The sequence below is a fragment of the Dipteris shenzhenensis genome, chromosome 31 (genome assembly GCF_047967505.1).
Source record: "Dipteris shenzhenensis isolate YYH24624 ecotype China chromosome 31, Dip_SZ_1.0, whole genome shotgun sequence".
Taxonomy (NCBI): Eukaryota; Viridiplantae; Streptophyta; class Polypodiopsida; order Gleicheniales; family Dipteridaceae; genus Dipteris; species Dipteris shenzhenensis.
In genome coordinates this window covers 39817102-39843712 of record NC_141626.1, presented here as the reverse complement: position 1 = coordinate 39843712, position 26611 = coordinate 39817102, and the positions used below count along the sequence as shown (strand labels likewise).

The 26611-nt window shown below is 48.2% G+C and overlaps 1 protein-coding gene across 1 annotated transcript in view; it reads right to left on the bottom strand.

The window, feature by feature from the left end:
* The window catches only part of LOC147881451 (uncharacterized), a 576232-nt gene that overhangs the window by 141898 nt on the left and 407723 nt on the right, over nucleotides 1-26611 (bottom strand). The window contains exon 20 of the mRNA XM_087402392.1: nucleotides 22652-22783. Within this exon, the coding sequence (XP_087258518.1) occupies nucleotides 22652-22783 (132 nt within the window). The remainder of the gene's footprint in view (nucleotides 1-22651; nucleotides 22784-26611) is intronic.

Sequence of the window (26611 nt, the reverse complement as noted above, 5' to 3'; positions counted from 1 at the left end):
CATAGATTTTGGATCTTCAAGGGAAGGTTATTGGTAAAGGTACACGGCACAACAACATCTACGAACTATGAGCTTTCAGTGCTCGAGCCGATGTGAGCAACACTAAGCTGTGGCATGAGAGGTTTAGTCATCTAAACCTTAGTTCTTTAAAGGAGATGCATAAAAGTGGAATGATTGCAGACCTATCAAAAATTACAGATCTACCCGATGTATGTGAAGCTTGCATGATGGGCAAGCAGCATCGGCAGCCCTTTCCTAAAGAGGCCAGCAGGGCAAAGATTCCTCTAGAGCTCGTTCACATGGACCTCTGCAGAAAGATGGAGACGGAAGCTTTGGGTGGTTTCTACTACTTCATGACGCTGATCGACGACTACAGTAGAAGGAAGTCTCCATTCATAATAAGTGTAATGATTTCCAGCTCCCCTACATCATCAACACTATATGCATCCGGTTCCTTCAGCAATAAAGACAATTGACTCTCTTCCTCTGAAGAGATGCTCTATTCCTCTGTCTCACTCTCTGTCTCTTTGTCTGTGACTGTCTCCTCAGGTTCCTCTTCCAATTCCAGCCTACAACTCATATTACACTGCATGGGTACAGACATAATCTCTGGTATGGTCTCCATTCTGATCAGGCTAATTGCCTTTCCTTTCCCCTTATCCTCCCATTTCATACCACTGGTACAGAGCTGATTCAGATCTTTCACCTCCATACTGTAATCACTTGATCTATCATTTGTTCTCTGTTGCACAGGATAGACATCTCCCCCTGCCCTAGCTGGCTTATGACAGTGAGGGCTGATATGTCCCCACTCCCCACAATTCCAACATTGCACATTGCTCATATAACCTGGTACTCTCCTTGCACCAGCTGAACTTCCTTCTCCTCCATCCATAGCCTCTCTCCTGTTATTTTAACCAATGACGCAGTCCCTAGAACGGCACCAGCATGAACAAACAAACTAGGCCGTGGCCAAGAGGACCTGGTTGACCACCACAACTCTAGAGGCAAGATCTAGCTTGGCTAAGCTCCAAAAAAGAAGCTTCCTCCTGATGCACTCCAAAACGGGCGCAAACTGCTGCGTGGTAGAAATATCCAAGCCGACCTTGGCAGCCCAAATACCTGATAGGCTCACCCCTCTAAACCCAAGTGAATCCTATGTCAAGCCCCCAAACTGGAGTGTCCTCATCACTGATCCAAAAGCCATTGGATTTATGCCAATTTATCTGCGCCCCTGCCACAAAGAAAAATAAATCTAATGCTGTCCTGAAAGAAGTGAGCGTCTGTGGAGTGGCATCCAAGTAAACTGTTGTGTCATCTGCCAACTCACTGTCAAGTAGCTCCTCTTCCATTCTGATGGGAAGTCTCAGCCCAAAGATGTCAGCTTGAGATCTAACATAGATACTCATAGCTTCGGCCACGAACAAAAAAAGGAAAGGAGCAAGGGGGCATCCCTGACGGACTGATCTCGAAATCTGAAATCTCTCACCCCTTACCCCACCAATAAGTACCTGGCTGAGGGCTGATCCGTACAAAGAGGAAACACCTCTGATCCAAGCATCAGTAAAGCCAAAGCATAGAAGGGCGCCCTCCAAAAAACCCCAATCTACTCTGTCATAAGCTTTCTCAAAATCCAAAAGTAGAATGGCAAGATTCTGGCCACTCTGCATGGCCCACTCTGAAGCTTCCCAGAAAGAGAAAATGTTATCAAAAATGCTTCTGCCATGCACAAATCCCGTCTGAGTGTCATGAATAAGATCACGGAGAAGGGGCTGCAATCGGAGGCTGATAGCCTTGGCCAGAATCTTGTAACAAGTCCCCAGAAGTGTGATAGGCCTCCACTGGGACACTAAATTTCTGCAACCTCCTTTTGGGATAAGGTGGATGAGACCCTCTATAAGCGACCCAAGCATCTCGCCACAGTCCCAAATGGCCTGCAGGGCTGAAGTAATATAGTCTTCAATCATATCCCGAAATGTAATGAAAAAAGACGGGGTGAGGCCATCCGAACCTGGGCACTTGCCCTTGTGAAGGGCTGAAAGTGCAGTCCTGAACTCTGTGTTGGTGAAAGGTGCATCGAGTAGAACATGCATACCCGGATTCACCAACATAGGGATGCTCTGCCAAATAGCCTATCTAGCATCCTCTCTATCATGTGTCTCAGGATCAGCAGTAAGAAGGGTGGCATAGAAATCTGAAGCTATGCGTAAGACATCATCAGGCTCTGTCTATAAAACCCCATGTGAGTCAATAAGCTGGGATACACTCTCTCTACTATGTCTAGGGCCAAGAGTAGAGAAAAAGTGTTTATTGACTCTACCACCCATCTGAATCCAGAAGGACTCCCATGCATGAAAGGCATACTCTGCTCTCTGATCAAGCAATAACTGCTGATGAGCCCTTGCTGCAACAAGGCGCTCCTAAATCCAAGCATCTGAAGGCTGTTTCTGCTCTTCCCTCTGCAAAGCTGCCAACTGCTGGTGAACACCAATCTCACGTCTGAGAATATCTCATCTCGTAGTACAAGCAACTAAGCGGTAGAAGTCGCTAATACCAGAAAGGGCATCGGCTACATGTGATGGATATGGCTGCCCACCCTGGACATGAGAAACCCATATCTGCAGGGCTGCATCTGTAAGTCCTCCTCTGCGTAAAAGGCATCTGGAATCCTGATGCTGGCAGACTGGCCTCTCAAGTGAAGCTCTGAGATAGCCAGCACAACAGGAAAGTGGTCTGAAGTGGAAACCCCAGCAGCAATGCATACCGATCCACCTCTGTCTAGTGCCCAATCATCTACATAGAATCTGTCAATGCGTGCATGAATAGGCATCTGCTGCCTCCTGTTCAACCAAGAGAACAGGAGGGACTGTGGCTAAATAAGAAAGGCATAATCCCACCAAGTATCTCTACCACAGAAGTGAAAAAGGAAGGCATCCCAAGCTGCTCTCTCCAAAGAGTGAAGTCCGCCTTCTCTACCCCCTTTTTTGCCTGACGGTAACTCGACCATGTTAAAGTCACCTCCAATCACCCATGAATCCACAATGGGGGCCCATGAGAGCAAATTCTTCCACATCAGGCTACGTTTCCCTCTAATGTTGGAGGCATACAGGTTAAGGAAACCAACCTTACGCCCTCCAATCAAAAGAATAATCCACTGAGCTCTAGAGGGAATAATGACTCCGTGTCCAACAACTAAGGGGAGAATTGACTGTGAAACTGAAATAGAAGTGCTCCCCCTGGTGCCCAAGGCAGGCGACCAAAAAGTATGGCCAGAAAGCAACTTGCCTGACTTGGCACAATCTCTAGAATCTAGTTTGTGCTCTTGAATAAATAAGGTATCAATGGAACCCCCAGTAACACCTGGATGAAGCTGATCCCGGATCAGCTGTCTATGGCAGCGATGTGGGATGCCACCTAGGCCCTGTATGTTCCAACTAATAATCCTCATCGACGGGAGGATGTAGAGTGGAACACCTTACCCGACCTAGTGGCGGAAACAAACCCCTCAACACGGGAAGACCTCTTGCTCGAGGAGGGAGGAATGGAACCAAGGGGCGGATCAACAGGGGAAAGAACCCTGCCACCTGAAGAAGAAGCCCTGTCAATAGGAAACCCAATCACTGGCTCCCCAAAAGTAGTGGGCACAAACTCCTCCTCTGGGAAATCTGAACCATCTGCCAGGGCTGAAAACGAGTTCCTCTAAAGCAAGCCAGACATCGGAGTGCGAAGGATCCCTTCTGAGGGAAGAGGATCAAAAGTGTAAACCATCCCCTTCCCCCTATCCAAGGGAGGAAGTGAGGACTGCTCTCTATCCTGTGTCTGCCCAGCTGCGGAGACCTCTACTGCCTCAAGAAGAGCGTGTGGCACTGCTGGATCTAGGGAAGAAGCTGCAACCAGGGAGGAGGTCGAAGCTTCAGTGTCTCAAACTGTGCGAGGTGAGACTGGAGGGACAGCTCGAGGTGAAGCAGAGTCCACTAATGTACCCTCGTGAACTGAAGGAGGGATCTGCACACGTGCCGGAACCCACTGGAGAGCGTCGCGTGTCCCTGAGGTAGGTGGCGGTCGAGAAGCAGGTGATGGACCTGTACCACCCCCCTGTCGAGGCCGAAGGAGGACCACCATGCGAAGGTCGAGGAGCAGGTGCTGGACCTGTACCACCCCTCTGTCGAGGCCGAGGAGCAAGTGCTAGACCTGTATCTCCCCCCTGTCGAGGCCATGGGGCGGTAGCTGTACTAGAGGGCTTCTTGGGCCTTTTCTTCTTCCTGGGGCAATCCCTGGCAAAGTGTCGAATGGTCCTGCATATCCTGCACTGGTCCTGTCTGCCTGAAATCTCTACTCTCTGGCGAAAAAAGGAACCATTTGGGCGCTGGATCATAACATGATCCATCTTGAGGTTAGGATCCTTACAGAGGACCCTAACTCTAGGTACCCCATCAGCCTTGGTTGCCTCTGCTACAGTCAATGGCAACCCAGGGAGGGGTGGGATCTCAGCAACTGTGCCAAAATGCTCCCTAATAACAGAAAGAAGTCGATGGTAAACCTGGGGAAGCCCGGAGAATCTGATGAAGAGCGAAAAGATTTCCTTATCTGCCTCCACTGGGTCGAAACCAATATGAAAGGCTTCAAAGAATATCTTCCTGTGTCCCAGGTGTAAAAACTCAGCTTTGAGCACAGTGCTCGCAGCCTCTAGAGTGTCAAAAACAACCTGGAAAAACCTCATCCCAGAAGACGACGAACATCTAACAATCGTTGAGTGAGGTCTGGGGGGAGAGCCGCAAGCATCCAGTCTCTGGCTTGGGATCTGGAGGGGTGAGACCCGAAGATGTGTGCTAGCAACATGGTAGAGCATTCAATCTCTACATCCTTCTTGAGCTGCTGCAACTCGTCTTTAGAAAAGGTAATAGTTTTCGCGGCCGGTGGAGGTGGAGTAGGATTGGCTGACGGAGTATCCATCGCCAATCGAGGTGAGGAGGCTGACTTTGACAATTTGGAGGCTCCTTCCGCTCCAAAAAATGCTACGGGAGATAGGGGGCTAGAAAACAGGGAAAGGAGGTGAGGAGGGAGCGGGGGAAGGGGCGAGGAGGGGAGGGGTAAAGGGGAGAGGCTGAGAGGCTGAAGGGGAGGGGGCAGGCTGAGAGGGAGGGAGGGGGCAGGCTAGGGAGAGGAGAGGGAGAGGAAGGAGAGGCAGGAAGGGGGCGGGCTGAGGGCAGGGAGGGGGCGGGCTGAGAGGGAGAGGAGAGGGAGAGGAAGGAGAGGGAGGGGCAGGGAGGGGTTGGGAGGGGGCGGTGCAGGCTGAGAGGGAGAGGAGAGGGAGAGGAAGGGGCGGGCTGAGAGGCAGGGAGGGGGGTGGAGGAGCAGGCAGGGAGGGGGCGGAGGAGCAGGCTGAGAGGGGGAGGAGAGGGAGCGGGGGCTGAAGGGAAGGGGGAGGAGAGGGAGAGGAGGGGGCAGGCTGACAGGCAGGGAGGGGGCGGAGAGGCAGGGAGGGGGCGGAGGAGCAGGCTGAGAGGGGGAGGAGAGGGAACGGGCTGGAAGGGGGCGGGCTGAAGGGGAGGAGGAGAAGGGAGGGAGGGGTTGAGGGAGAGGGAGGGGCTGAGGGCAAGGGAGAGAGGGAGGGATGGGCTGAGGCAGAGGGTGCAGCAAGGGAGCGGGGAGGAGCAGCAGCTCATGTTCCATACTACAAACTTTCCACTCCTTCTCTCTAGCCATGAGCTGCTCAGAAATCAAGACCTTTGTAAGCACCACCTGCTTCTCTGTATCTTCATCCCCGAGAACCTAAGACACCTTCTGCACCAAGGCATACCGTCAGAGACCACCCCTCCGATCACAATTCTCCTCCTCACAACACTCCCTTACCAAAAGTCTCTAGCCCAGTAGCCCACCCATGATCAGCTTCCCTACCAATGGCGTCCCTTCTCGACTCCTTCCTTTCAGATCCACGACCCCCAACGCTACAGTCACGATCTCCTAGCAAGCATCCTCGACCAAATCCCTTAAACCTTCATCAATAGCAACGACTCTCGTAACTCAGCTCATGATCGAAGGCCTACTGTAGCTTATCTTGCTCTGACGCCCAAGCTCCACAGTCTACTCCTCACCTCTAAATCGTCCTCAACTGCTCACAGAGCTTCATATACTGTGATAGCTCCTTGCTCTTGAATATGCAATTTACTCCTTCTGCTCTTAGAAGCTCACCGGTGTCCTCTCTGTGCGCAATCCTCGATCTCCCTACATAGTCGTCTATCCTGTAACCTCCATCCGGCACCTTGAGCAAGAGCCCAAGCACTTGATATCCCACAGCCAAGTTCTGCCTCTCTACCTTTAGTCTCTAAGCAATCCTGTGCTCATTCGGGATGCCCAGCCAGCCCATCTCCTCACCTATGCCACCCACGAACCTCCAAATAATTCTCCACCACCCAAGACCAAGAAGCCCTCCACACCGGCCATCGTCGACCTCCCCGGCCTCTTGTCCTCTCCCTTCATCGCCCATCCTCTACACCAGCAGCTGCTCCTCAACTCCTTTTTCATGCCATCCTTTCCCCCGTGTACCCATGATCTCCTTCCCTCAAGCTCTTCTTTCGCTGCCCGTCTGCGTACGTGGCCTCATTCCCTCTCCAGAACTCTCCTTTTGCCACCTTTCAGTGCTCCCGAAGCTCCCACAAGAAACCATCCGTCCCTTCAGTCTTTCTTCTCAGAGATCCCCGGTCTCTTGTCGCCCACTATCCTCCCAGCCAGCACAATTCATTTTTCCACAGCCTCTGAGCTCCCATGCTCATCCCCTTCACCTTCAGCCCTACGTGAAGTCCCGTTGTCTCTTGCTTTCAGTGTCGGCCTTCCCTCCATAACTCTACCATCTGTATCACATCGCCACTCCAGAAGCTCCCTCGCTCTATCAAAAAGAGTCCCTTCTCCAGCTCAGCGCGATCCCCTCCTGCGCCGCCTCTGAGCTCCTGTCTTCTCGCAGGAGCTCACGCCTTCTCCTCCCTCTCTGATCCTCCAGCTCCACGATTCTCTTCCCCTCCTTTTGCACAAACAGCTCTCGCCTCTTCAAAGGTCATCCAGCTCGCTGAGCTCCCCCTTTCGTGAGGCCTCTTTGCCCTCTTCACGTACCCTCAGCTCACGACCAGAAGCTTCCTTTCTTATCACGTAACCACGTGCATGCATGCTCCTTTCCAAATCAATTTGGCCACCTCAGCTTCATTTAGCCACCTCAACAATGGTATTTTACCACTCTCACAGATATTCCCTTAAATTCATACACCAAGCATTCTATCTTAGACGTTGATGCACATATGGTTCTAGTTAGGCATTCTATCACTTGCATGCCACCAATACTTAGCATTTAGTTCATGCCCTCATACAGAAAGGACTCATGACAACCATGAAAGGCGTATGTCATCCCACAACAAAACACCATCACACTTTGGATGCCATGCTCTGTTGACATGGCTTTGGTGAAGATATCCGCCACATTGTCCTCAGATGGACAATAGATGAGATCAATGAGGCCATCAGAAATACAATCCCATACATAATGATAATGATTTTCAATGTATTTCATGCAAGCATGAAGGACAGGATTGTTGGCTATGGCAATGCAACTCTGGCTGTCACAGAAGATAGAGCTTGCTTCGCCATCCTGTGCGTGATGCAAGTCATGCAAAAGCTTCCTTAACCACATTAACTCCGTAGTGGCTGAATTTGCAGCTTTGTACTCTGCTTCACTGGAGGAAAGAGAGAGTCGCTCTTGCTTCTTACTGAGCCATGAGATACATGCTGAACCCAATTAGAAGCAATAGCCAGTAGTGGACCGTCTGTTATCAATGTCCCCTGACCAATCTGAGTCGGTGAAACCACTCAACTTTAGATCACAATCTGAAGCATAATGCAAGCCAAGAGAGAGAGTGCCATGGACATATCTGAGAACCCGCTTTGCTGCATTCCAATGTGTGCTTCACTGGAGGAAAGAGAGACTCGCTCTTGCTTCTTATTGAGCCATGAGATACAAGCTGAACCCAATGAGAAGCAATAGCTAGTAGTGGACCTTCTGTCATCAATGTCCCCTGACCAATCTGAGTCGGTGAAACCACTTAGCTTTAGATCACAATCTAAAGCATAATGCAAGCCAAGAGAGAGAGTGCCATGGACATATCTGAGAACCCGCTTTGCTGCATTCCAATCTGTGATCGTGGGACAATGCATGAACTGGCTCAAAAGCCCTGTGGTGTAGGCAATATCAGGCCGTGTGGAGCATAGATATATCAAACTGCCAACCAGCTGCCTGTACAAAGTGCCATCAAACTTTTCAGCAATATCATGCTTACTCAGCTTGAGTCCCTTTTCCAATGGAGTAGCCAGTTAGCCACTGGCTTACAATTCTCCAGCTTAAATTTCTGCAGTAACCCCTTCGAATACTTTGTCTATGACATAGAAATCCCATCATGGGTCTGCCAAAATTCAATGCCAAGACAATAGTGCAATAGGCCCAAATCTGTCATGTCAAAGTTGTGACATAAAGTGGACTGCACTGCTGTAATTTGCTGAGTATGATGTCATCCACATATAGTATTAACATGACCAATTCTGATTTTTGCTACAGAACACATAGATTTGGCTCTATATGAGTGTTGACGAAGCCCTGGGACAACAAAAACTGATGTATCTTCTGATACCACGCATGAGGTGCTTGCTTCAGCCCATATAGGCCCTTCCTGAGCTTGCATACCTTGTGCTCTTGTCCCTTCACCTCAAAACCTTGGGCTGATGTACATAGACCTCCTCTTTAAGATCTCCATTGAGGAAAGCGGTCTTGACATCCATCTGGTACACTGACCAACCATAAAACGCAGCAAGAGAGATGACACAACGAATGGTGGTCATCTTGGCCACTGGAGCAAATGTCTCCTCATAATCTATCCCCTCCTCTTGTGCATATCCCCGGGCTTTGTATTTCTCAACTGTGCCATCTGAATGGTATTTCACCTTATAAATCCATTTCGTGCCAACCACATTTTTCCCAATGGGAGCATCAACCAAGTCTCATGTGGCATTCTTCTCAATGGATTTAATCTCAGCTTCCATAGCTTTCTGCCTTGCCAGATTATGCTGAGCATCCTTGACGCTCTGAGGCTCATTTTCAGCTTCCATCGCTGAGGTCATCAAAGCAAAATTGACCTTTTTCTGATTTTTCCGAGTGCTGGCCCTGGTTTTCCCCAAAGTAGGCTGATCCTTAGCATCTTGAATGGTCAACCTTGCCCAACGTGGAATAGATTTCTCTGCTGTACCACTCGGAGCTGCATCAACATCTTTAGTGGCCTCACGACGTTGATAATGCCTCCAAACATGAGGCTGTCTATTCTGATTAATTGGCTGCAAATCTGAAACATTTGAGGGAGAGCCATCCTCAACATGTGGCAAGCCATCTGAACTATGAGAAGTAGAAGGGGAAGCATCGGGAGACTCCGTCTCATCATCCTCAAATTGGATGATGTCCAAAGAGGTGTCATCATATGGTGGCAAGTCTGCACTAGCGGGCTGCATGCACTCATTCTCAGCAAAGAGAACATCTTTGCTGATTATTACCTTCCTGGTAGTGGGATTATAAAGCCTAAATCTGTGCTTTTAGTGCTATACCCCACAAAAATGCATTTAACACTCTTGTCATCAAGCTTTGTCCAATGTGCCTCTGGAACCAAAGCATATGCCATTGAGCCAAAAACTCTGAAATGACTAACCTTTGGCTTAAATCCGTACAAAGACTCAAATGGAGTCACATTAACCGAAGCTTTGGTAGGGCATCTGTTTTGAATGTAAGTGGCTGTCACAACTGCTTCTCCCCAAAAAGCCTTTGAGACTCTCTTGAATTTCAGCACGCATCTCGTCATCTCCATGAGAGTATGATTCTTCCTCTCAGAGAGTGGATTATGCTGTGGTGTGTAAGGGCATGTCAAGTGATGTTTAATCCCATGTTGCTTCAAAAATCCCTGGAATGCATGTGACATGTACTCTCCCCCTCTATCTGAGTTGAGTGTTCCAATTCTGGAATTGGTTTGTGTTGGCTCTTTCCTACTGCTTTGGCAGGAAGAGCTGGGTATTCTATGTTGCAGGGTTCCGAGGCTTTTTGTCACCTACAGATATATTGGAATTGTCGTTGTAGTATCTATGTAGCTTAGGACCTCGAGTCGTGTTCCGGTGAGAGACGTAGGCTTAAGTGTGGTGAGTAAACATAATGCAAGCATGTGTAAAAGGCACATAAACCATTGTTGTTGGGGTAATGAAGGCTTTCGCCTTCATTGGGGGTTGTAGGGTTTAGGAGGAGTTTAAGGGTTCAGAAGGAGGTTCCAGGGTTTAGGAAGAGTTCAAGGGTTCAGAAGGAGGTTCCAGGGTTTAGGAAGAGTTCAAGGGTTCAGAAGGAGGATCCAGGGTTTAGAAAGAGTTCATGGTTTAGAAAGAGTTCCAAGGTTCAGAAGGAGTCCAGGGTTAGAAGGAGGTTCCAAGGTTCAGAGTAGAGTACATGGTGGAGAACTCGTCTCCCTCGTAGATCATGGAGTTTAAGGGTTTAGGAAACCATAGGAGTGGGAGAGGAAGAAGGTGTAAGAGCATGGGTGAAGTAAGAGAGAGAGGAGGAAGGAGGAGGAGGGAAGAGGAGGAGGGAGAGGGAGGAGAGAGGAGGAGGAGGGAGAGGGAGGGGAGAGGAGGAGGAGGAGGAGGGAGGAGGAGGAGGAGGAGGAGGAGGGAGGAGGAGGAGGAGGAGGAGGAGGGAGGAGGAGGAGGAGAGGGAGAGGATGGGTTGCAGGGTTGGAGGAGAGGGGAGAAGGGTTGCAAGGTTAGGACATGCTTTTGGACGTGCAGTGCAAGGAAGCATGGACACTTGAGACAAATGCTTGGAATACCAATGTAGACTCAACACAATGCCCCAAGAGTGTGGGCTTCATTCCATTATGGGGTATTTATACAAGTTGGAGAGCTTCTCTCTCTGCATGTAACACAAAGTCGTATCACAAAGTTGTAACACAAGGTTGTATCACAAAGTTGTAACACAAAGTTGTGTCACAAAGTCGTAACACATTCTCTCTCTTCATGTAGAAGATGTAACACAAAGTTGTTACACAAAGTTGTAACACAAAGTTGTAACACAAAGTTGTGTCACAAAGTTGTATCACAAAGTCGTAACACATTCTCTCTCTTCATGTAGACAAACTCGTAACACAAAGTTGTTACACAAAGTCGTAACATAAAGTTGTGTCTAGAAGTTGTAACACAAAGTTGTAACACAAAGTTGTATCACAAAGTTGTATCACCTTCTCTTTCTTCATAAGTTCATGTTGGCACAGAGTCAACAGTTTGGTTCTCAGCCATAGCTTTTAACTCCAGAAACCAATAGAACACCTCATTTTTTTCCTTCATGAGAAAAAGCCATGTGAACCTGGAGAAGTCATCTATAAAGGTCACAAAGTACCTTGCTCCTCTATGTGTGGAATAGTCATGGGGCCACATACATCACTGTGCACTATCTGCAACACTCTCGTTGCCTTGACCTAATTCTTGTCTTGTTCACTGAATGGCAAGCAATGCAATTTGCCAAGTGCACACCCCTCACACACTTCATTTGCTGGTTGCTGTAATTTTGGCATTCCTTGAGTCATACTATTGTTGTACAAGTAGGACAATACCCTATGATGGACATGTCCAAACCTGGCATGCCATAAATCAGCTTGGGAAGTGTTTGCTACAGCCAATACCTTCTGATCATAAGGCTGAGCATCAAGTTTGTATAAGCCTCTGTCATATGTGCCTATTGCTACAACCTCATACCCAACTTTGGATCCTTGATCCTGCATTGGTTATCCTGAAATTCGACCAACATATGTTGATCATGGGCAATGTTTGAAACTGAAATCAGATTTTGCCTCAAATCTGGAACATACCAAACATCTCGGATATACTTAACTTTCCCATTATCAAGCTGAATGGGAATGTGCCCAACTTCAATGATGTCTTGAGAAGCATCATTGGCACATGTAACTTGTCTGCCATGAACAGGTATGATGCTCTCAAACCACTCCTGGCGAGAAGTCATGTGCTTAGTAGCACCACTGTAGATATACCATCTATGACTTGCAACAAGGAAAGCATCCCCTGATTGATTTTCAGCATTCAAATCCCCCCTGGCATCCATCTTCTCATTAAATGCAGCAAACACAAAATCTCTATCACCATGGGGAAGATGAGCTTCACCATGTGCATCTGAAGCACGAGTTTCAGTGGGGGCAAAAAAATTACTGCTAGATCTGTCCCTTTGCCTCTTCTTTTCATTGGCAATCCTTTTTTGACACTCTGCGATGTAATGCCCTGGCTTCTTGCAATAATTGCATTTGTCCTTTTTCTGATTTTTGCTTGAACTGCTTGCATTCCCCTCCTTGGGCTGAGTTGTATGGCTGTGTTTTGGCTCAAACTTTTTCTGAAATTTGCCCTTTCCACCCATGGCAAGTGCTTACTCACCCTGGCGAGAGGTTTTGGCAAAATTTGAGCATCTCTCCTCTTCCTGCAATAAAAGCCCAACTCACTCATCAAACGAGAGTGGGAACAACCAAGGCCGGTGCCACCTCAACCCTGTAGGAGTCTCAGAGAAGAAAGGAGAATCCTTCCATTCCCTGAAGAAAGAAGCCCTCCTAGCTGAGGCTGCACGGGAGTCTCCCTGTATACTCATCCATATGGCCATCAAAGAATGTACGGTGTTTGTCCAGATACTAGCCAAAGTGTGCCAGCGATGAACCTGAGTACCCTCCATACCCTCTGTACATCTGGCTCTCCAAATATGCCAGAATGCTATGCTCGCTAAAATCTCCCAAGAAGTATCCACTGAGGCATGTACATCTGTAAAAGGAAGGTGTGGTACCACATCCAACGAACAGGACTCAATCTAATGACGTCGAACCAAAATGGCCCGAGAGGAGTCAAGTCTCTCATAGAATACCTGAGGCCCTGTAAGAGAAAGCCAAGCCACTGAGCCCCATGTCATAAAGAATGGGGAGTGGGCAAAGTGATTGAAACTCCTGGCTACCCCCATCCAAATCATCCTCGCTTGTCTGCAATCCCATAAACAATGCTGAATAGTCTCTGAAGCAGAGAGGCAATGAGGGCAAGTAGGGTCGGCTCCGAACCTGGATCTCCAAAGGTTCACTACAATCCCACCATGGATAGAAAGCCAAAAGAAGAGAGTGATCTTTCTATTCCTGTGGGATTTCCAGAGTCTCCTCCAGAAGCACCTCTGCAGATCCGTAGTGATATCAAATGTCTCCCAATGAGGAACTCTGGAAGGTCTCCAACCTCTACTACTGAGCTGAAATCTCCTGGCATTACTGACCGTGTAACGAAAGAAGGGGATGCTTTTCTCTCCATGCCCCGCCTCAATCCACTGGCACTCTCTAGGGTCCCACTGCAAATACCTAATGGAAACTCCCTCGTCAAGCCAAAGCCTCCAAGACCTGGTGGAGAGTAGCTGGGGGTCTGGGTCGAGGAACCACTCTGAATCTGATCCCTGCACCAAAAGATCTACAACCTTAATAGGCTGAAAAGCATACTCAAGCAAGATGTCCTCTGTGGATCTGAGCAATCTGCCACCATCCTGCGCAGTAAAAACTAAAGCATCCTCCTGTGCATCTTGAAAGGCCAAAACCTGAAGCGGAACACCGCTTCTCATAAAAGTATTTACCCAGGTGGAGCAAGTGAGTGGCACATCATCTGTGTCTACCCACTCCTCTGGAAGGGCTGCCTCAATCTGCAAGATCCTCCCTGCACTCCCTTTGAGATGTCCTGTCAACTAAGACTTGGTCTCCTCTGGAAGCGTGCGGAAAGCTTTCCAAGATCCCAAAGATGATGCAGGTCCCCTCTCCCATCTGGATCACTGCATGTAGAGTGAGGCACCAAGTGGCCTGCCATGATCATCTAAAATACTGTCATTCCACATGATGGGTTGCCTATCAATCTCTTCATGAGAGAAAGGAGGAATCCTCCGAAGAGTGCTCCCGAAACTGGCCCATGCTTTCAGAATGGCAACCATGAGAGGGGACGAAGGTGATCTAAGGTGCGTTGTGTTGAAGATCCACCTAATACTACTCATCCAGTCTCCTCCTAAAGAAGGTGTGCACCTCTGTATGTTGCTAATAAGAATGGCCTTCCATGGTTCCTGCCCTGGCATAAGTCCCCACACCACCATCTTGCATAGTAAAGCTTTGCACTGTAAATCTGGATCAATAATATTGAGACCTCCTTCTTGTGTAGGGAGGATGAGGGTCTCCCAAGCTACCCTGGCTAAGGTATCTGCTGTGCCATCAAGCCCACTCTAAAGAAAATTTTTGATCGGTCTCCTGAGCTGAGTGATGCAGTCCCTAGAATAGCACCAGCAAGAACAAACAAACCAGGCCATGGCCAAGAGGACCTGGTTGACCACCACAACTCTAGAGGCAAGATCCAGCTTGGTTGAGCTCCAAAAAAGAAGTTTCCTCCTGATGCTCTCCAACACGGGAGCAAACTGCTGCGTGGAAGAAATATCCAAGCCGACCTGGCAGCCCAAATACCTGACAGGCACACCCCTCTGAACCCAAGTGAATCCTATGTCAAGCCCCCAAAGTGGAGTGTCTTCATCACTGATCCAAAAGCCATTGGATTTATGCCAATTTATCTACGCCCCCGCCGCCAAGCAAAATAAATCCAATGCTGTCCTGAAAGAAGTGAGCATCTGTGGAGTGGCATCCAGGTAAACTGTTGTGTCATCTTCCAACTCACTGTCAAGTAACTCCTCTTCCCTTCTAATGGGAAGTCTCAGCCCAAAGATGTCAGCTTGAGATCTAACATAGATACTCATAGCTTCGGCCATGAACAAAAAAAGGAAAGGAGCAAGGGGGCATCCCTGACGGACTGATCTAGAAATTTGAAATCTCTCACCCCTTACCCCACCAATAAGACCTGGTTGTGGGCTGATCTTTACAAAGAGGAAACACCTCTGATCCAAGCATCAGTAAAGCCAAAGCGTAGAAGGGTTCCCTCCAAAAAACCCCAATCTATTTTGTCATAAGCTTTCTCAAAATCCAAAAGTAGAATGGCTAGATTCTAGCCGCTCTGCATGGCCCACTCTGAGGCTTCCCAGAAAGAGAAAATGTTATAAAAAATGCTTCTGCCATGCACAAATCCCGTCCGAGTGTCATGAATAAGATCTAGGAGAAGGGGCTGCAATCGGAGGCTGATAGCCTTGGCCAGAATCTTGTAACAAGTCCCCAGAAGTGTGATAGGCTTCCACTGAAACACTAGATTTCTGCAACCTCCTTTTAGGATAAGGTGGAGGAGACCTTCTGTAAGCGACCCGGGCATCTCACCAGAGTCCCAAATGCGGGCTGAAGTAATGTAGTCTCCAATCATATCCCAAAATGCAATGAAAAAAGAGGGGGTAAGGCCATCCCAAAACTGGGCACTTGCCCTTGTGAAGGGCTGAAAGTGCAAACCTGAACTTTGTGTTGGTGAAAGGTGCATCAAGCAAAACATGCATATCCAGTTTCACCAACAAAGGGATGCTCTGCCAAATAACCTGTCTAGCATCCTCTCTATCCCGTGTCTCAGGATCAACAGGAAGAAGGGCGGCATAGAAATCTGAAGCTATGCGCAAGACATCATCAGGAATTGTCTGTGAAACCCCATGTGAGTCAATAAGTTGGGATACATTCTCTCTACTATGTCTAGGGCCAAGAGTAGAGAAAAAGTGTTTATTGACTCTGCCACCCATCTGAATCCAGAAGGACTCTCGTGCATGAAAGGCATACTCCGCTCTCTGATCAAGCAATACCTGCTGATGAGCCCTTGCTGCAGCAAGGCACTCCTGAATCCAAGCATCTGAAGGCCGTTTCTGCTCTTCCCTCTGCAAAGCTGCCAACTACTGGCAAACACCAATCTCACATCTGAGAATATCTCGTCTCCTTGTACGAGCAACTGAGAGGTAGAAGTCGCTAATACCAAAAAGGGCAGTAGCTACCTATGATGGCAATGGCTGCCCACCTTGGACATGAGAAACCCATATCTGCAGCTGCCTCTGTGTACAAGGCATCTGGAATCCTGATGTTGGCAGATCGGCCTCTCAAGTGAGGCTCTAAGATAGCCAGCACAACATGAAAGTGGTCTGAAGTGGAAACCCCAACAGCAATGCATACCGATCTACCTCTGTCAAGTGCCCAATCATCTACATAGAATCTGTCAATACGTGCATGAATAGGCATCCACTTTGACCAAGAGAACAGGAGGGACTGTGGCTGAATAAGAAAGGCATCGTCCAACCAAGTATCTCTGCCACAATAGTGAAAAAGGAAGGCATCCCAAGCTGCTCTCTCCAAAGAGTGAAGTGCTCCTTCTCTACCCCCTTTTCTGTCTGACGATAACTCAACCATGTTAAAGTCACCTCCAATCATCCATGAATCCGCAGTGGGGGCCCAGGAGAGCAAATCCTTCCACATAAAGACACGTTCCCCCCTAATGTTGGAGGCATACAGGTTAAGGAAACCAACCTTACACCCTCCAATCAAGAGAATAATCCACTGAGCTCTAGAGGGAATAATGACTCCATGTCCAACAACCAAGGGGAGAACCGGACTACGAAACTGAAACAGAAGTGCCCCCCTTGGTGCCCAAGGCAGGCGACCAAAAAGTATGACTAGAAAGCAGTCTGCCAGACTTAGAGCGATCACTAGCATCCAACTTGTGTTCTTAGATAAAAAGGATATCAATAGCACCTCCAGTGACACCTAGATGAAGCTGATTCCGGATCAGCTGCCTACGGCAACGGTGTGGAACTCCGCCTAGGCCATGTATGTTCCAGCTGACTATCCTCATCAACAGGAGGATGCTGGATGGAAAGGCTTACCCGACCTAGTAGAGGAAATCAGCTTCCCCTGGGCTGAAACATTCCTGCTGAGGGCAGGAAACTCAACAGGTGAAAGGATCCCTACACCTGCGGGGGAGGCCCTGTCAAAAGGAATCCCAATGACCGGGACCCCTAAGGTGGAGGGCACAAACACCTCATTATCCATGAAAGTCGCCGAATTAGCCAGTGTCGAAAAAGAGTTCCTCAGTCTGGCCGAGGAGTGCAAAGAATACTTGCACTCATGGAGGAAGGAGGAGAAGGACCTGCCAGGCCTCTATCAGCAGATCTGGAGCTGGGAGCTAAGGAGGCATGTGGCTGGGCTGAAGCAGGATCTGTAGTCCTCATTTCTGCAAACACTCCCTCAGTTGTGGCATGAATAGTCTGAGGGGAAGAAGTATCAGTAGCCCCCTCGTGATCATAAACGAAAATGACTGGGGGTGGTGCATCTGAAGGCCCCTCCTGATTACAGTATCTAGGGCTGCAGTAGCATCCACCTCTGGACGCTGGATGGCATTTGTCTGAACTGCAGTATCTAGGGCTGCAGTAGCATCCACCTCCTGAGGTAAAGGAGCCACTCTGACCGCTCTCCAACGTGGTACTGGGAGTGTTGCAGGCTTTGGGTGCCCTGTTGCCCCTGGTGGTCCTGGGGTGCACGAAGCAGGACGCCCTGCTGCTCCTGGTAGTCCTGGAGTGCGTGGTACAAGCCGCAGGGGAGGTGCACACGGGGTAGTATGTGAAGGAGCCGCACCAGAAGACCTCTTGGGTCTTTTTCTCTTCCTTGGACAATCTCTAGCAAAGTGCCCAAGGGTCCTGCAAATCCTGCACTGATCCTATCTACCTGCAATCTCGATTCTCTGTCGAAAGAGAGCCATTTGGACGCTGAATCATGATGTGGTCATCTGAGATGTTAGGGTCAGAGACAATGACCCTAACTCGAGGCACCCCATCCGCTCTAATGAACAGTGATGTGACCTGACTGTCCTCCTCGACCGGATCGAAGCCCAAGGTGTAGGGCAAAAGAAAAATCCTCCTCAAATCCAAAGCCAGGGGATTAGCTTTGAGAACAAGGGCTGTGGACTCATGGGAGTCCAAAATCACTTGGAAGAATCCACGTCCCAGAAGTCGAATATCCCTGAGGTGTGGGGCGAGATGTCCTGGTAATGCCGCCAGCATCCAGTCTCTAGCCTGTGATCTGGAAGGATGTGACCCAAAGATGCGGGCGAAAAGTGATGTGGAGCCCTCTAATTCCACATCTTTCTTGAGCTGCTGCAACTCGTCTTCTGAAAAAATGACAGTTTTGCGGCCGGTGGAAGTGGACGGAGATTGGCTGAATGGGGATCCATTCGCCAATCGAAGTGAAAAGGCCGATTCCAACACTGTTAAAGCTCCGTCCGTGAAACTACTGCCTAGGATGCCTTGAAACGGGTGTAGGAAGGAGGAGAAAAAGAGAGGGTAGGAGTGAGGGGAAGGAACGGAGAGGAGAAGCGGAGGGGAGCTGAGATAGGATAGAAGGGAGAGGGCTGACGGGGAAGGAGAGGGTAGACGAACGGAAAGGAAAAGAGGGGGGGGAGGGAGGGAGGAGGGAGGGAGGAGGGGGGGGGTTAGGAGGGAGGGAGGGGCTGAAGGCGGGGTGGGAGAAGGTGGGCGGGGAGAGGAAGGGAGGGGGCGGGGGGGCTAGAGGAAGGGTGGGGGAAGGGGCGGGGGATAGAGGGGGCGGGGGAGGGGAAGAGGGGGCGGGGGGAAAGGGGGGCGGCGGGGGAGGAGAAGGGGGTGGGGAGGGCAGCGGGGAGGGAGAGGGAGGGCGGGGGAGGGGAAGGGGAGGGAAGGGGGGGGGGAGGAGGAGGGGGCGGGGGGCAGCGGGAGAGGGAGGGTGGGGGAGAAAGGGTGCGGAGGAGGGAGGGGGCGGGGGGGAAGCGGGTGGGGGAGAGGGGACGGGGAGGGGGAGGGGGCGAGGGAGGGAGGGCAGCGGGTGGGGAGAGGGAGGGTGAGGAGGGAGAGGGAGGGGGCGGGTGGGTGGCAGGGGGGGAGAGAGAGAGCGGGGAGGAGGAAGGGGGGGAGGAGGGAGAGGGGGAGGGGGCTGGATAAGGGGAGGGAGAGGAGTAGTAGCAAGGGGAGGGAGAGGGCAGGCAGCGAGGGTGAGCGGAGAAGAGAGAGGGAGAGGGGGCTGGCTGAGAGGGAGAGGGGGGGGGGGGGGGGGGCAGCAGCTCACGAGGAGAGGAGCAGCTCGTATGATGATGTGCTCTTTCTAATGAGCATGTGATTTTGGCAAAGTGAGTTGAGAAAATGCTGTGTTGACATCTGGAATGGACAGATTTGTTTGTATGCGAGCAGCTCTAAACATCGAAATCGGACCTCAAAAGGCAAAAAAACAACGGCCGGACTGTTGGAGCTACCTCGAACTAAAGCTGGAGAGCTGAATGTGAGAACTAGGAACGCGCATTGGAGCACAAGCTTCCAGGAGTCGGGAAGCAAGCGCGGAAATGGGCTCTAGAGATGGAAGCGCTCTGATACCAAATGTAGGAACAAAGTGGAGACAAGTTGTGATCACAAGTGACCAAGAGTGCACACACAAGAAAGCTCCAATAGAAATGTTCAAATGAAACAATACAAGTACTTGGTATATATAGTACCCAAGTACTACTGGTTAACCATAGGGTTGACTTTATGCCTGAGGTCGACGTGGAGGTGTTGTAAAAAATTACAAAGATATGTTGTTGTGGAAATCACCCCTTCGACCACGTTGATAAGGGGATCCATAGCCACCTCCTGATGTAGATGGTTGGTACGGTGCATAGTAAGGTTGAGGATAGAAATAAGGGGCACCAATAGGAGCTTGGAGCAAAGGGGGAGTCGGAAGCAATGGAGGTGGCATGACAAGAGGAGGAGATGGCTTTATCTTTTAGGCCTTCTTTGATTTCTTCTAACTCCTTCTTGAGTTGCTGTCATGCGGATGATCCCTCCTCTCTTGGGAGTTGGGTGGTCGTAGTCGTTGATGAGGCAAAACTTAGCTGTGACTGTTCCATCTTGACAGCTTCTTTTAGAAAGTCTTGAACTGAGGCATGTTCAGGGAGTTTATCAACCAGCCTTATAGCAATGGTAGGGGGTCATGCTTTCAAAAACCACCCCTTCATGACATCATCATTAGGTGGCACATACATCTTCGTCGCCAAGACCCTCATCCTTGTGTACATCTCAGAGATGTTTTCTCTAGGCTTCATGGTGTCAGTGGATAACTCTTGGACAATCATGTGTTCAAATTTTTCCAACTTGAAAGTGCGTAAGAATTCCTCCCTTAGGTCTGTCCACGTCTCGAAGTGGTCAGGGGAAAATTGACTGTACTACACATCCTCGGCATCCTCCAATGACAAGGGGAAGACGTGAAGGAACGCATGCTCATTCTCCACACCTTTAGCTTTAACATGCTGTGAGGAATTTCCTCACATGAGCTTCCGCATCCTCATGGAGGTGGCCTTTGATTGAGTCTTCATGTGGACCTTGTTGAGTAGCTCGAGAAGTCTAGCTCTATCTGCAAGATTGAGAATGGCCATCCCCACTTGAGAAGCTGAACCAGATGCAATAGTTGGAGGGAGTACTGATGGGGCCGTAATGAGTGTGGGTGCTCCAGAGGAGGAGACCACACCGACAACACCTCCTGTGGAGTACCACAATGGGGAAGTCACTATTGATGTAGCCATAGAGGAAGTGTACACAGATGGTCGTGCATACGCGGAGGGTCTCGGTGTTGCAGAGGGAAAGGGTGAGAACATGGAAGATGTGGGGGTTAAAGAGGATGGGAGAGCATTTGGGAAAGACAGGGACAGAGTTGAAGTCATGGATGAATAGGCAATAGGGAAGGAAGGAGGTGGTGGAAAAAGCAGCATGGTGTGGATGGAAAGGGAGATGAATCCATCATGGTAGGTAAAGGCATGGCCGGAGCAAAAGTATACCCCAGTGGGATAGATGTGGAAGAAAGATTAACTAGGAGCCCGGAGCTATGCATAACAGATGAGGTAGCAGCTTGTCCAGCAGAGGTCAAGGCGGGAGCAGATGGAGTCACCACTCTGGCAGAAGAGGTGGTTGATGACGACATCGTTGCAAGAGGAGGAGAGGGGCTGCCTTGACCTTGATGAGTCCCTGAGGAGCCCTCGTCCTTCGTAACCTCTTCTTTCACCTGTTCTCCGCTTTGCACTTCTTCTCCGAAGTCCGGATTTGACCACCAGGGTTCCTGTTGATCTAATTCAATGAGAGTGTCGATGAAGTTACTTGCTCTGGCTACTGCTCCCAATGGGCTCACTTTGTGCTCGAGTTGAGGACTCCGCAAACTTACGTCGCACGTAATGCTGCCCTTGTACCGAGTTTGGTCTGCCGGAAGTCTTTTCTCCACTCTCCTCAAGTACCTCCTAGTTCTCTCACTAGCTCCTTCAAATGTTTTAGAACTACTCAACATAAGACCTCTCTCTAGGACCCTAGATCACCACTTCACTTGTGCTACTCAACACCAGCAGTGTCCCACCGTGATCGCCATAAACTATATGAGGGGAGGGGTTCCTATCCTTCCGGAGGTGTTACTGGAGGCCAAAGGCTGCTAGCGTGAGAAGCATGAGAGTTGCAATGCTCTAATGCAATGGATCGCGTAGAATGCAACGTTCAGTGGTATGCAAGTGTCGTATGTTGTACTGCAGTGAACGACGACATACAAGTGCACTATGATAAATGACAATCACATGAGAACTCCACGACATAAGTAGAAGATGAAAACCTTGTCATACACTAGTGAACAATCCCCATATCGGGAAGAGACAAGAAAAATGAGAAAGTGACCAAGATGGCCAAAGTACAAATTGCTGGACTAGCGTCTACAGGTCACAAATCGCAAGTCATAAGAACACACAAGTCTATCCCCATAGTAGACAGAGGGCACACACAAGTCTCTCCACACTCTCTCCTTGGTGAGCTCGTAGCTCCAACCTCTATCTCTCCTCACACTCTCCTTTCTCCCGCTCCAGTACCGAACTCCGAATGCTCAATGCTCAATGTCCCCTCCCCTCTCCACCTTCGTCTTCATCCTCATCCCCTGCCTTGGAGGGTCCCTTTCTTTGCTGAGAATCTCCCCTTTCTTCCCATTGGTCATCCTCTTATCTCCTTAGCTGTTGACGATATCAATCATCTTGCTTTCTAATGAACTTTGCTACTTTCCATATCTACTCGCTTCTCTAAGATCTCTTCCCGTTGTGTTCTCCTCCCCTCCTCTCCCTTCACCTGGTACAACGGACCCTGTGTCATGTGGTTGAAGTTCTTCTCCGTTCATGTGGAGGGTTGGCTTTTATGATGTTGTTCCACTTTGGTCTTCTTCTTGCTCACATCACTTCAGAACTTGTACCGCTTGCACATAGTTGACACCATCGACTAGCACTCGCCTACGTACCATCAGTGGCACCTATGGCATGTCTTACTTGCTTCTCGCACCAGTGGCCCTAGGCCCCCGGTAATACTTCCGGAAGTGTTAGGAACCCCCCCCCCCCCCCCCCCCCCACCGCCCCCTCCCTAAGACAAGATCAATTGAAGTCGTGTAGCCATTGAGCATTTAAAAGACACTATGGTTTGTGAACAAGATGATCCAATAGTGTGATACTACTTCTAGTGGTTCTGTAGACTTATTATATGTTTTCCAACACAAGTTTAGTATTTTTGGGAGGAAAGAAATGACACATTTATGTGGATTCAAATTTTTAGATGAAAGGAACTCACTTGCAGACGATGGTTAAAGAATTCAAGTAAAGATCCATCAAAATAATTCATAAGGTCTTGAATATCACTCTTCAGTTTTCGCATTTCAAATTCTTGTGCACGCTGTTTTTTTTCCTTCTCTTCTTTTATTGCCTTCACAAGATATAAAACGTTAGTCTTGCCTTTCAAAGAATTATAGCATAGAGATAAAATAATAGAAAATGAATGCACTACATGCATTTTATTTTTCAAAACAAAAGCAAATACATAGGTGACCTTCAATTTGGCATCAAACTCTTTGATTTCCTTGAGTTGCTCTTTGGTGAATGCCTTTGGGTTTCCATACATCCACTCTGGTTTTTCAAGTTCTGCATCTACCGCTACTTCTTCTTTTTTGCGCTCAAGTTTTCCTCCCATCATATCTTGAAGGGCTCTTTCAGCGTCATTTCTCCCTTGTTTAAACCTTCACATCACCATTTTTTGCAAAATCAGCTGTCACTCTCTCAAACTTTTACAACAATACTTGGGAGAAAAGCAGCTGCTTCATGCACCCCCACTTTCCTCGCCTGCCACACAAGGCTGCCTAACCTAAGACTATATAGGGATAAGGTATCCAAATATTATGAGACACTCGATGGTAGTAAACCTTAAGAGGCAAGCATGCATAAGTCAATAGAGGAAAAATGATTTAAAGTGTACAATGCCATTTCTTTTTTCTTTTCCATGGGATTAAGTATGGGATTGTGTACAATCCCATTTCTTTTTTCTTTTTTCTTCTTCCATTAAAGTGTACAATCCCATTTCTTTTTTCTTTTTTCTTCTTCTATTAAGTATGGGATTGTGTATGAAACAATCCCTACGAGATTGTGCTTAAGGAAAATTTACATCATGCATAACATGAGAAAACCTGTGAGGGTCAAGCCTTGCTCAAACAAAAAAAGCCTCATAAAGGTCCAAGGCTGAGGCTGCAATTGCCTGTAGTGATTTGCGGGCAGAAGGGACAGCCTTCTCCCTGGAGGAAGATAGAACTCTTGGCAAAAGAAGCTCTGGAAGACCCCTGCATTCTTGACCAAATGACCATCAAAAGTGTGCATGTGGATCTCAGATATACCAGGCTCAAATGCCTCCCAACATGTGTCCACCAAAACATGTACAAATATGAAGGGAGAGGAGGGCACAACATCCAGAGAGCATAGCTCAACCAAATGACATCGAACTGAAAAACGGGGAGTTGTTGGTACGGGGCGAGTAGCAGGATCAAGGTGGGAGATGCGCAAGTGGTTTCGGATGTATAGGAGTGCTCTTTCGAGGATGAGGAGGGGCTGGACCAGAAGATTCCTTGGGCCTTTTCTTCTTCTTTGGAAAATCTCTGGCAAAGTTCCTAAAGTTCCAACATCCATTTGGTAGGATATCATCTACACCCTACATGACACTTGGGAACGTAGGATGTCAGGATCTAGAGCAACTCCCAAAAGGCGAGAGTGTTTCTGCAAGGCTTGGCCTACATGCATATTTTATCTATTTTGTGGGATGATAGTACTCCCTTATGGGGCGATTATGTATATTAAGGTGTGGAGTCTTTTCTCTTTTCCTTTTCCAGAACTTGTATTTTCTTCTCTCTAAATCCCTAAATATCTCTTTCCCCTTCTTCTCTTTGCAATACACTATTTCCTTCTTCTTTGTGGGCTATTTCTCGGGACTGTTTTTTCTCTTTTATCACTTTACAGGTACCCCCTTTTTGGGTTCCATCTTCTTCAGAAGACATGGCTGAATACTCTTATGAAATTTTTTTTCAAAAGGATCGATCGGTTCAATGCAAAAAGCAAAAGCAAGCTGAGGGTCAGCATGACCCTATGCATGACTCTGTTGAAGCACAACTAGTTTATGATGTCATGCACGAAGGATTTGCAGACACAAGGAAAGAGTGGAAAGACTCTGTTCCTTCGGTTGGTCTCATAGTTGAAGTGGATGAAATTGTGGATCCAGTTAGAGAATATGCCAAAAATGCAGTCATTTTATTTTTCCCAGGTCGGATGCCGCCTGTTACAGAGGTAGGCAACTGGTTGACCCGAACACTGGCTGGCTCGTTTGTTCATAAGGTACACTATGCAGCCAGAGGCTTTTTTGAGGTCATCATGGTAGATGAGATTCACAAGCAAATGCTTTTGGAACATTCGCCACTCTTTTTTGGGCAGCAAATGGTGCATGTTTTGCCATGGTCCCCCACAAGGGATTATCAGGCTCTGATTCGACATCAATGTCCGGTCTGGGTTGAAGTTGTAGACTTCCCGCAATGCATGGCTTCACTCTTGCCTAAAATTGCAGCAACTTTAGGCAAAGTGGTTTGCCCACCGCGGCCTAACGGCAACTCTAATTGATTTTGCATTCTCTGGGATACTGATAATCCCACACCGGAGTCTTATTCAGTCATGGTGAACAATGTTGACATGGGAAGTGCACTTTATAAATTGGAATGGGGATTATTTGTAGGGGCCTGCTTTGAATGTAAAAAATTTGGGCACATGGCTTCACAGTGTCTAATGAGTCGGCATAAAATTCCTCCTGCTGCTCTACCTGCTCAGATGCCCAATAAGGATGCTTCTACATCTATTGGGAATAAAAATAAAGGTAATAGACAGTTTTTTCTGAATTAGGATAAAGGCAAAGCCTCAATTGTTTCAAATGGGAGTGCTTCTTCACCTTCGCTTCTTGCTATTCAACCCTCAGCAAAGGACCAAAAACTCCAATTGATGGATGGCAAAGTCCAAGAAAAGTTATTTCTGTTCGACGACCTCCACCCTAGTGGAAACTCATGCTTGTCAAGACCTCACTGAACTCAGTCACTTTCGTCCTTTGTCCTTGCATGAACAAACAACACTATGTCAAGCTAAACATTGTCTCCAAATCAATGATCACATGAAACTTGCTAAATGGGAGACCAGAGCAAGACAAAGAGCTTTCAAAGATAAAGGCTGCTCTCCAAACAATTTTTTAAAAGCTTGCATCAGAAGAGATTAAAAACAAACATTTGCAGGGTGCTTATGCCTGATGGTTCATGGACTACATCACGGTCACAGCTTGCTTCTGTCTGTGTACATCATTTCTCTCAGCAATTTGGTTATGCTGATCTTCCCTCACAGCAGGTTTTGTCTGCAAGAAATTTACTTTTATAGCATGTTTCTCCTATTATCTCCACAACTCAAGCTTTGGAATTGGAGGAACCTTTTACTGAAAGGGAATTGCCAGATGCAATCAAATCTTGTGGCAGATGGAAATCTCCAGGATGGGATGGTCTTACAGTTGAGTTCTTTTTGGAATATTGGCCTCTTTTGAAGCATACTTTGCCGCATATGGTGAGTTCTACTCGACAAAATTAGAAAATGCTAGACACATGGAAGAGAGGTCTTGTTAAACTCCTTCCAAAAAAGCAAATCTGTGAATCTTTGGCTGATTGGAGACCTATCACACTTATGCTAGTCATTTACAAATTTACTACCAAAATGATTGTTGATTGGATAAAAGGCTATTTGCATGATGGGTTGCATCCTGTGCAATATGGTTTTGTTGCTCATAGGCATATCACAGACAACATTGCTAATGCCTATGTTGGAATAGAATATGCCAAATATATGCAGCAGGATGTTTTGCTATTGCAAGTTGATATTGCCAAAGTTTTTGATACTGTTCACCGGGACTTTATTTCACAAACAATGCAGGCCTTGAGATTTGGCAACAAAATGCAGCAAGTTATCAATTGGCTATATCAAGATAGTAAAGCTGACTGCATACTTTCAGGGGATATTTCTACAACCTGGACTCTTGGTTGTTTTGTTCGGCAAGGCTGTCCCCTCAATGCTTTACTATTTGCCATAGCCACTCATCCAATGCTTCAATATATGGACCACCTTTTGGACACTGGTATGTTGCACAGATTGGAAATTCCTGGCAGCCGTAGCATGATCGCTCAAGCATATGCTGATG